The following is an 11825-nucleotide window of genomic DNA, read 5'->3' on the forward strand; positions in this document are numbered from 1 at the left end:
ACTTGTGATTTCTGCTGAACTTGTTTGTTTTCACTGTTTGACCTGTAAGGTGTGACACAATAGGTATCAGGGTACAGTAACCATGTGTGTCCTCTGGTAACCTTTTAATCTCAGAGTTCAGTCAGTTTCATATTTCATAATGTGCCGGCCGTATGTTGATTTTAACAGAGATCATGTGCTAGAGGTTTCAGTGTCTCTATTGGACAGTATTCTAAGACTTCAGGTGATCCCACAATGATGAACTGACTCACTTGTTGTGTCACGTTTTGGATCCACAGATCGTCTCTGTTCTTCACTCATCATGCCAAGATGCCCTTCGTATTAAGTAAATCCAAACTCAGATTTATTTTGTACCTGCTCTGCGTCACTGCCGTTGGTGTGCTGTCTTTTTACTCATGGAAGTTAAAGTTGCATAACCTCCTGCAAATGCAGTCCAGCCTTTGTTTGTGTGGCAGCTGTATAAAAGATAACGATCCAGTGTTTGGGGAGGTTATCAATGCTGCTCCTCCACCCTTTCTGTCAAGCAACTACTCAATCCCTGAGGGAGATTTCAACTGGTGGAAGGTAAGTGTCTCTTTAAATACACAGCACAGCACTGATAAGCTCTTTCTGAGAACTGCTTGATATCCTCTTCGTCTCTCATTCATTTATGATACACATCTTCTCAAAATATGTTCACACTGTCCATGAACAAACAGGAGCAGTAAGAAGAGAATTTATAGTACCTGCCCCTCTCATAATCACAACATAATCCACCACCAGTGCTGGATAGTAAAAGAGTAAATTTACTTGAGAACTGTACTAAAAGTCAGATTTTGTCATACTGGTCAAAATGATCTTTATGTCCCAATTAATTTTCACAATTTTAATATTCGAATTTAGAATTTTCGTTGACAGCCCTACTACCAACAGGTATTTTCAAGTGCAATGAGCAGTGCAGGCACTTTCAGTGTTGAGTGTCTTTAAACTGACTGGAATTTTGTAACTTGGCTCAAGCGCGTTCACCAACCTTTTAAATCCCTCATTGTCCACCAATGAAAACGACTGCAGGGGGATGATTCATCAAGTGCCTTCTCATATCACTTGTATTCCCCGACTTGTAGTGGATCGTGGTCTGGCAGTGTCTGCAAACAGTTTTTTTTGCGTGTCCGTCATGTTTTCTCCTCGATCGTTTTTGTTCACTGCAAAACCAAAATGTGTCCTTCTGATTTCAATTTTGCAGGAGGTTCCACTAGTTTAAGTTTCCCACTCTGCTCCCCCTCTGTGCTTTCAGCCATCTCTTCCTGCACTACACAGGGGATCATGGGAGATGATGTTTGCTTCTCAGACCGGCCCACTCAACTCAAACTACACTAGCGGGAGTCCTCCGAGTCCCTGTTTGATACCGTCACATGCCACGGTATTATTGTGAGAATTTTGAAACCGAAATACTGCGATATTTACAATACCCTTACATCCCTAGAAAACACCAACCAATCCCTGCCATCAGGAGCCAAATGATGAAACCAATCAAATCCTGTCCTGCCGTTCTGCCCGCCTCCTGCAGAGCGTACATTTCATGTTTGTTTGTGTTTTTAACTTTCACTATGAGAATGTTTTGGTGTTTTCTTACCGCTGAGTGAGACATGAGTTGATGTAGTGCAAAACACAAACCATGTGCTGAGGACCAGTTTTGAATCAGTCACCATCATGTGGTCATGAATTAGCGGCGCTCGTGCATGCAAGCCACGCAAATCCATGCTAGTTTTCTGCGACTACCAACCCTAGCTTTAAGTAAAAAAGCAAGTACTCCAGGACTTTAACTCAAGTCATAATCTGACTGAACAACTTTCACTTGTACTGAAGTATTATTTTACCTGGAGGATCTATACTTTGACTTAAGTAATAAAGCTGTGGACTTTGTCCACCACTAAACCAAGGCAAGGCAAGGCAAGGCAGCTTTATTTGTATAGCGCATTTCATACACGAGGGCAACTCAATGTGCTTTACATTAAAACATTAAAAGCATTGGAGACATTCAGACAGGCATAAAAGAACACAATTAAAATGACAAATATAATAAAACAGAAAAGAAAAGGAAAATTAGAAATATATTAAAAATTACATTAAAATTTTAATTTAAAGTGAGTTAAAATAATCTAAGATAGGAAGGCAGTGGCAAATAAAAAGGTCTTAGTCTTTGATTTAAAAGAGGTGAGAGTTGGAGCAGACCTGCAGCTTTCAGGGAGTGTGTTCCAGATATGTGGTGCATAATGACTAAACACTGCTTCACCATGTTTCATTCTGACTCTAGGGACTGAAAGCAGACCAGTACCTGATGACCTCAGAGGTCGAGGTGGTTCATAAAGTAGTAGCAGATCAGCAATGTATTTTGGGCCTAAACCATTCAGGTCTTTATAAACCATCAGCAGGATTTTAAAGTCTATTCTCTGACAGACAGGAAGCCAGTGTAGAGATCTAAGAACTGGAGTGATGTGGTCTACTTTGTTGGTCCTTGTTAGGACTCGAGCAGCAGCATTCTGTATGAGCTGCAGCCGTCTGATGGACTTTTTAGGGAGTCCTGTAAAGACCCCGTTACAGTAGTCTAGTCTGCTAAAGATAAATGCATGGACGAGTTTTTCTGCATCCTGCTGAGACATAAGTCCTTTAATCCTTGATATATTCTTAAGGTGATAGTAGGTTGACTTTGTGATGGTCTTAATGTGGCTGCTGAAATTAAGGTCTGAGTCTAAGACTACACCAAGGTTTCTGGCTTGGTTTGAACATTTCATCTGTGCAGATTGGAGCTGAGCAGTGACCTTTAACCTTTCTTCCTCCAAAAACAATCACTTCAGTTTTTTCTTTGTTTAACTGAAGAAAGTTCTAGCTCGTCCAGTCATTGATTTGTTCAATGCATTTACTCAGTGTTTGTATGGGACTATAATCCCCTGGTGATATGGTGATGTAAATGTGTGTGTCATCTGCATAGCTATGGTATTTTATTTGGTTGTTTCTTATTATCTGACCTAAGGGGAGCATGTAGATGTTGAATAGTAGAGGCCCCAGAATGGATCCCTGAGGTACTCCACATACGATTTTCATCCGCTCAGATGTGTATTTACCTATAGACACAAAATAGTCCCGGTCATTTAAATAGGACTTAAGCCAATTTAGTACTGCACCAGAGAGTCCCACCCAGTGTTCAAGTCTGTCCAGTAGTATCTTGTGGTCAACTGTGTCAAAAGCAGCACTGAGATCAAGTGATACCAAAACTGAAATTTTGCCATTGTCTGTGTTTAAATGAATATCATTGAGGACCTTGACTAGAGCGGTCTCTGTGCTGTGATGTGATCGGAATCCTGATTGGAAGACATCAAAACAGTCATTTATCATTAGATAATTGTTCAGTTGTTGAAAAACAGCTTTTTCAATAATTTGACTTAAAAAAGGGAGGTTTGATATCGGCCTATAGTTGTTCATTTCTGATGCATCTAAATTGTTCTTCTTCAGGAGGGGTTTAATTACTGCTGTTTTCATGGCCTGGGGGAAGACACCTGTAAGAAGAGACATGTTGACAATTTGAAGCAGATCTGAGGTCATGCAGTCTGAAACCTTTTTTAAAAATAGTGATGGTAGAATATCAAGGCAGCAGGATGAGGATTTCCAGAAGGCCAACCCGTTTGTAATCACCTTTTCTTTCCACAAACATCAAAATGTAGCACCACACACTGAAACAATCAAATACAGATTGATTCTTTTAAACCATAAAAAATGTGAGCAGCATTTCATATTATCATCCACAGTATATCTCCATGAACTGAAATACACATTTGCTTTGATGTAGTGCACGCGTATGGATATTTGAAATTAAATTCCCGTCTATGATCGTCCTCATGAGATGTAAACACTAACAGCTTCTGCAGGTTTTCAGGTAATGATCTGTTTCTGGCTTTAAACGTAACTAATAATATTTTAAAGTGAACTCGATCTTTAAAACCACATTCTAACATTTGCTTTATTTATAAGCCTGGTTGCTCTTTTCTGTAACACATACAAAGGGTTAATATTAGTCATATGTACATGTTCCAGATACCTCAGAGCAATAACTAAAACATGGAAGTGAACAGTACAGAATACGAAGAGAATCCAAACTGTCAATGGCCACGCCCAAAACACCAACACAATTCAGTTTATCATCTATTATCACTCCCAGAAATGTAGCTTCAGACGCCCTTTCAATGTAAACACCATTACCGTCCGCCTGCGTCTCACTCAGGACTCTTTAAATGCTGCTGCTTAGTGTGTTTCCAGATGTGTTTGAATGACGCTGTATGTTCCCCTTCGATTACCAGACACTGTCCTTAATGTTATTGTGCTAATGTGGAGGGGAATTCTGATGCTGGTCCAAGCCTGATCCAGCTCTAACTATAAGCTTTATCAAAAAGGAAAGTTTGAAGCCTACTCTTAAAAGTAGAGAGGGTGTCTGCCTCCCGGACCCTGACTGGTAGATTATTCCAAAGGAGAGGGGCCTGATAACTGAAGGTTCTACCTCCCATACTACTTTTAGAGATCATCTGCTAACGTGCACTCTGACTTAGGCAGATTTAATTAATTTCTTTAAATAGTACTCTTTTTAAAAATCTTATCTTTAATTAGAATTTGAGATTTAGATTAAGGTTTCTACATGTATTGCCCTTACTGTCTTGTCTTCCTTGTCGTAGGATTTCTAGAAATGTCATTAATATCATCTTTCTTTCTGTTGGGTGTCAGCACATACAATACACTCCACAGAACATCGATTACTTCAACATGACCGTGGAAAAGTTGTTTAAGATCTTCCCGCCCTTCCCGGGTGTTAGTGAAGCCCGTCCTGACCACTGCAGGACTTGTGCTGTGGTTGGAAACTCTGGTAATCTGGCTGGATCACATTATGGACTTCTGATAGACCATCATGATACTGTAATAAGGTATGTTATCAGTCCAGCATGAATTATAAAGATTACTGTTTCAAACATTGTCTCTTGACTTTCTGATTAAATATGCAGTCCTCTGTTTAATTTAGAATGAACCGAGGCCGGACCAAAGGCTATGAAGGAGATGTTGGGACCAAAACTACTCATCATGTGATGTATCCAGAGAGTGCTATTGATTTGGATAACACCACTCATCTTGTGTTTTTTGGATTCAAAATGCGTGACATGGAGTGGCTCCTGAAGTCTTTCGATCTAGAGTAAGTGCGAAGCTGTTATCTGTTCGTCCAAAAACGATGTAAACTGTCAGCGAATGAGCAACATGAGCTGTGTAAGAAGGATTATAGGGTTAGATAGATATTTGGGGTATGATGTTTTCAATGTCACAGGAGTCACTCTCCAAAAGTAACCTTTTTCACTAGAAGGTGAGATGAAGAGGAACGAGGGGGGGTTGCATCAGTCAGCGTATCAAAGCTCTGCAGTCAGCACCCATGGCTAACTCATTAGCTGGGAAATGTGCTTGTTAACCATCGTGGCCTCTAAGGACTGAGTCTCTATCTGTGGTGGTCCCTAACCAGAGTTTTGTGTTAATCAGACTGAAAGATGTATGCAGATTAAAAACATTTACATTAGCCTGCTTTATGGCTACAATCAATCCACCTTTATTTGTAAAGCACTCTTCAACAAAAATAGTGTAACATAAAGTGCTGTACATGAAAATAATGATAATTGAAATAGATAAATTAGAAATTAGAAATACAAAAAAACAAGCCCATCCCACAATTCATATGCAAGGTTAAGAACAAGTTTATATAAAACAATAATAATAACAATAATAAGAAAAAATAATAATAGAAATACAAATAATAATAATGATAATAATAACAATAACAACACCAGCAAAAATAATAACAATAATAATAACAACAACAATAATAATAATAATAATAATAATTATAACAATAATAACAAAAATAACACCAGCAATAATAATAATAATAACAATAATAATAACAACAATAACAACAGCAATAATAATAACAATAATAATAACAACAACAACAACAACAATAATAATAATAATAATAGTGATAATAATAATAATAATAATAATAGTGACAATAATAATAATAATAATAATAATAATAATAATAATAATAATAATAATAGTGATAATAATAATAATAATAATAATAATAATAATAATAATAGTGATAATAATAATAATAATAATAATAATAATAATAATAATAATAATACATAAATACAAGTGAAAAAAATAAGTTGCTGATAAACTGAGGAAACACTGGAGGAAAAATAAAATGTTAAAACTCAAGATAGAAAATCCAACTCACCAAAATAAAATAAATTATTAAAGGTGACATATCATGCAAAATTGACTTTTTAATGGTTCTCTACCTGAAATATGTTTCCCTGGCATGTCTACAAACCCCCCGAGAATGAAAAAAATCCATTCTGCCCCTGTTCTGATTTCTCCACCTTTCTGTAAATGTGTGCTGAAACCAGCCGTTTCAGACTTCAGTGTTTTTCATATCTCACAATGCCATCCGGTCTGTAACGGAGTCAGAGCTCGGAGCTTGTTCAGCCCATAGACTGTATAAAATACAACTCAACCCCTCCTCTGTTTTTCATTACCTGCACACGTGTGCTAACAAGGAGCTTAGGAGGGAGGCATGCTAGTTGTAGGCTGTCTTAATAAACACAAAGGTCTGTTTTACTCCCCAGGTCTGCAGATTTGAAGATCTAGTGGATGATTTTTATTTTTCATGGAAAAGTGGTAGCGCTAGTTAGCATAGCCACATAGCTACATGTTTGTAGCTGTGTACCATGACACACGTCTACATACTGACAAATAAAACAACAAGAAACACTAAATCTGTGACCAATCCTTCAGAAAGGTCCTGTTGCAGGCGCCTCTCCGTCAGGATCAGATTCTGGATCAGATTCAGAGGGTTGAAGTAACATGATCTCTGAGCAGCCGTGTATATTCAGCCAACATGTAAATATTAGATCAACGTGCTGGACAGTCGAGGCCACATCCACTTCCTGAGGGGGCGTGGTCAGAGAGAAAACAGAGTGTTCTGAGCAGGGCTGAAGAAGAGGGTTTTTCAGGCATGTCAAAATCTGATTTCAAAGTGTTTTTTTGAACATAAACTTTAAAGACATGTTTTGGGGACCTCTTAGACCAATATATTTTGGTGAAAAAGAGCGGAATATGTCACCTTTAAGATAATAAAAACTAAAAGATTAAACCAGTAAAACCATATTTCGATGTTAACACCATTATAGTATTATTTCAATACAGGAGTCTCTGTAACATGAATCTACATCTCCACATGCTTTTTAAAGTCATTTATCTGGGTCCTTTAAATCCTATTTATTACCTACAGCTAAATGTTATCTGACCTACAGTGACCTCTGCATCCTCAGCCTCTGCTGCTTTCTGCTCTGTATTTAAAGAAGGAAGAGATTTCCTCTGCATCTCCACCTGAGGTTATCAGGTAGAGTTTAGTGATTAATAACTTCACCTGTGATGTTGTGATAGTGACACTGTCAGCACTCTGTCATCACATTCACACAGCTCTAAACTCTCCTGATGAACTTTAAAGAGGATGATGCGTAATTGCACGTCACAATTTAAGTTAGCTATAAGAACAGGGCCAACCCACTTTAATGAGGGATGGATCAAATCTTTAAACAGTGCAGAAGTTTGTTGAACTCAGAACAACTCGTCTAATGAACACTTCAGCTACCAGTGTCACAGATCTACCTGTCACTCTGTGTCTGTGTGTCTGTGTTTACCTGCTGTCAGAAACCATCTCATGCAGCGTCTTTGGATCAAACCATCTACAGGGAGAGGAGGGGATGTTTTTGGGGTTTGACTTCTTGAAAAGTGGTTAGAGATTAGAGGATCTTATTAAAAATCTAGGATAAAAATTTAATTAAGGTTTTCAAAAAAATAAGGTATTCAAATATCTGATTGGGCACGTGCTCCATCAGATTGAATGAGCATGCAACCCCCCCATAGAAGTTGATGGTCACTCATTTGACTGACATCAACATGAAAAGGGGAGATTATTAGACTCCCACCTAAACCAGGAGTGTTGGCAGGTCTGTAAATGTGTCTGAAGTCTTTTCTGTGGATTGATTTGACATTACGTGTGATCAGTTTGTCTCTGGTGGTCCTCATATTAGTGAAAGTTAACAACCGTCATCAAGGGGTTTTAACCAATCAGAATCAAGCATCATACACAACCGGAAGATCAGTTAGACAGCCGGGTAATATTCTTTACTAATGTGCAGGACTCCTTTTTGCAGATTGATTTGACACATATATTTGTATTTGACAGACTAATGTTTAAACTGTTTCTCCTCTTAGTTACCTGTTTATCTTATGCTGAATTTAACCTTTAGTGTCACCTCCAACAGGAACTACAATAAAGTGAACTACAAGAGGAGAGCAAACAAGGATTTGGTGAGTATTATATTTGTAAAGAAACCGTAGCATTGTGCATTCACTGTTGAAAAGAAAGTGTCGGCTTGAGGGTAACACTTATTCCCAACAGGTGATGATTCTCAATCCAGCTTTCATGAAGTATGTTTATGAAAAGTGGCTTCAGAAGAAGGGCAGTTACCCGTCTACTGGCTTCATGACTGTGATTCTCAGCTTGGTTATCTGTGATGAGGTAGGTTTAAATCACACAGCAACTTCTGTATAGGCATTTTCTGACCGCAGGAACTTTACCCCTGAACTACGTGCATTTCGACCGGTGGACCCAGGGTCTAAATTTAGTTCAGGGGTAGGTAATCTCGCTAGGGGGGTAGTACTTTTCAAAGGTCCCGGGACTTTCGGGGGCAGGGCCTGCAATGCTGAACGTGTCTGATTGGTAGATTAACCGCAGTGTTTTTATTCCGCCCACCGTCCACAATAATAATAATAATAATAATAATAATACTTTATTTATATAGCACTTTTCAATACGAAGTAACAAAGTGCTTTACAGTGGGCAATAAAAACAAGAAGTGCAAAGCAAAATGAAGCGATTCAAAATAAAATGAAATAAAAGCTTAAAACCCAACAAACTTATTAAACAGACCCTTAAAATCTGAGCTAAAATTAAATAAAATCACACAATAAAAGGATTCCTGTAAAAGTGTGTCTTGAGTAATGACATAAAACACGGGACTGATTCTGCAGGTCTGATCTCCTCTGGCAGGCTGATCCAGAGTGAAGGAGCCCTGACTGAAAACGCCCTGTCCCCTTTGGTTCTCAGTCGGGTCCTTGGAACAGCTTACAGAGCACTGCCAGAGGATCTCAGACTGCGACTAGGTTTGTAGGGGGATAAAAGCTCAGATATATATAGAGGGGCAAGTCCATGTAGTGCTTTAAAAGTTAATAAAATAATCTTAAAATCAATCCTAAAATCAACAGGCAGCCAGTGTAGATGAGCTACAATGGGGGTAATTGGGCACATGTTTTAGTTCCTGTTATAAGACGAGCTGCTGCGTTTTGAACTGTTTGAAGACAGTGGATTGATTTTTGACTAAGACGTGTGTACAGAGACTTACAGTAATGGAGACGGGAGGATATGAAGGCATGAATACGTTTCTGAAGATCTTTGGCTGACATTAAGGACTTCACTTTGGATATATTTCTGAGCTGATAAAAACCAGACAGGACAACTTTTTTCACCTGTGTCTCAAAACACAAAATTCCAATCAAAAATCACACCAAGCTTTTTGGCTGAGGGTTTGAACTTATTTCAAAGCTCACCCAATTTTGGCAGGCTTTGATCCCTCTTCGCTTGGGGGCAAACACAATGACTTCAGATTTGGAGTCATTCAGTTTTAAAAAGTGGTCTGCCATCCAAGATTTAATTTCTGACAGACAGTTGTGGAGATGAGTGATTCCTGATTGGTTATTATGTTTTATTGGGACGTTAAGTTGCGTGTCATCAGCATAGCAATGATAACGGACATTGTATTTATGAATTATATGGCCAAGGCGGAGCATGTAAATGGAAAAAAGAGCGGGACCCAGGACTGAACCCTGTGGAACCCCATGTGATAGGTTTGCCGTAGATGAATAGCCGATGACACTACAAACACTCCAGTCTCTCAGTAAGAATATTATGGTCTATAGTGTCAAACGCAGCACTCAGATCCAACAGAACCAGGATAGCGCAGTCACCAGAATCTTCAATTAAAAGGAGGTCATTACAGACTTTGAGCAGAGCTGTCTTGGTGCTGTGGAGAGATCGCAAGCCAGACTGGAATTTTTAGAAGACTTTGTTATCGTTTAAATGGTCGTTGAGTTGCTTAAAACATTTTTTTTCCAGGATCTTAGCTAAAAACTGGAGTTTTGAAACAGGTCGATAGCTGTCAAGAGCATTAGGATCTAAGCTAGGTTTTTTAAGGAGTGGCTCAACCAGAGCAGTTTTAAAATAGGCAGGAATAGAGCCAGACAACAAGAGCTATTCATAATAGATACAATAAAAGTGCCAATGGTGGGCATGGTCTCCTTTAGTAGTCTTGTAGTGACCACATCTAGAGGGCAAGTTGAGGGTCTCATGCCTTTAACCAAGTCACAGAGTGTGGATAAAAACACAGGGTTAAAAGAGCTGAGGGATGGGCTTTGGAGTGGATACTGATTCGAGGATTCAAGGTAGGGAGGGCTGAGGAGACTTATAGCATTGGTCTGTGATCTAATTTGCCTGATTTTACAGGTAAAAAAGTCTTTAAAACGCTCACAGAGGTCAGGTGAGGTTTGCAGATTGTTATTCAAAGGGGGACTAACAAGCAGGTCAGGAATATTGAATAATACTCTTGGTCCAAATGCACCTTATGAAAGCCTTTCAGAAGTCGATCTGTATTATGCACATCATAAGATATCCACAAACGTGTGTTGTTACTCACTGCATTTATTTATTTGTTTATTTGTTTATTTTATTTGTTTTATTTGTGTGTGTGTGTGTGTGTGTGTCTGTGTGTGTGTGTGTTCCCAGGTCAGTGTGTTTGGATTTGGAGCAGACAGTGATGGAAACTGGAGTCATTACTTCGAACGGCTCGGCAACAAAAACTTCAGAACTGGACCTCATCCTGGAGCGTATGAATATGAACTCCTTGAAAAACTACACAAGGACAAGAAGATACATTTTTTCAGAGGATTTTAATTGTGTGTGTGTGTGTGTGTGTGTGTGTGTGTGTGTGTGTGTGTGTGTGTGTGTGTGTGTGTGTGTGTGTGATTGTGTCAAACTCAGTCACATGGACAGATTGAGGAGAACACTGAAACAAAGGAGAATGTTTGACTTTCTGTAGAACGAGCTGAAATCACACATTCAAGTTCTTTGATCGATCTGCTTATCATCCATGAATTCACAGTCTAATATTTAAAGCTGGGGTTGGTAGTCAGGTTTAGATCCACTTTTTGTTATACTGGTTAAAATGATCTTTATGTCCTGATGGTAATCAATACATAATGTGTTCTTAAAAAAGAGGTAAAAAAAAGCTGCTATCTACAGCCGGAGTAAACCTGGGAAAACACCAACCAATCCCTGCCATCAGGAGCCAAATGATGAAACCAATCAAATCCAGTCCTGCCTGTTTTGGTGTTTTCTTACCGCTGAGTGAGACATGAGTTGACGTAGTGCAAAACACAAACCATGAGCTGAGGACCGGTTTTGAATCAGTCACCATCATATGGTCGTGAATCAGCGGCGCTCGTGCATGTGAGCGGGGGCGGCGTTTTGGAGGAGCTCCGAGGGGGAGGGGGGGGAGGGGTTAGACGGAGTGCTGAGGAAATGATACATTCAAATTCATCCTAGTTTTCCATGACTACCAACCCCAGCTTTAACA

General features: G+C 39.0%; 1 protein-coding gene across 1 annotated transcript; it reads left to right on the forward strand.

The window, feature by feature from the left end:
* Positions 1-1339: 1339 nt before the first annotated feature.
* LOC117827601 (CMP-N-acetylneuraminate-beta-galactosamide-alpha-2,3-sialyltransferase 1-like) lies at positions 1340-11166 on the forward strand. The gene is made up of 6 exons (XM_034704205.1): positions 1340-1399; positions 4750-4946; positions 5042-5209; positions 8400-8445; positions 8537-8656; positions 10976-11166. Exons 2-6 carry the CDS (start codon positions 4789-4791, stop codon positions 11141-11143), a joined length of 660 nt encoding a protein of 219 aa, XP_034560096.1. The 5' UTR covers positions 1340-1399; positions 4750-4788; the 3' UTR covers positions 11144-11166.
* Positions 11167-11825: the final 659 nt, after the last annotated feature.

This window comes from Notolabrus celidotus, chromosome 16 (genome assembly GCF_009762535.1).
Source record: "Notolabrus celidotus isolate fNotCel1 chromosome 16, fNotCel1.pri, whole genome shotgun sequence".
NCBI lineage: Eukaryota > Metazoa > Chordata > Actinopteri > Labriformes > Labridae > Notolabrus > Notolabrus celidotus.

What these genes read in the sequence shown, in the direction of transcription:
- LOC117827601 (XM_034704205.1), top strand. Translation starts at nt 4,789, where the DNA reads ATGACCGTGGAAAAGTTGTTTAAGATCTTCCCGCCCTTCCCGGGTGTT. An exon ending in CATCATGATACTGTAATAAG is followed by an intron (nt 4,947 to 5,041) that starts GTATGTTATCAG and finishes TGTTTAATTTAG; the next exon opens with AATGAACCGAGGCCGGACCA. An exon ending in GCTTGGTTATCTGTGATGAG is followed by an intron (nt 8,657 to 10,975) that starts GTAGGTTTAAAT and finishes GTGTGTTCCCAG; the next exon opens with GTCAGTGTGTTTGGATTTGG.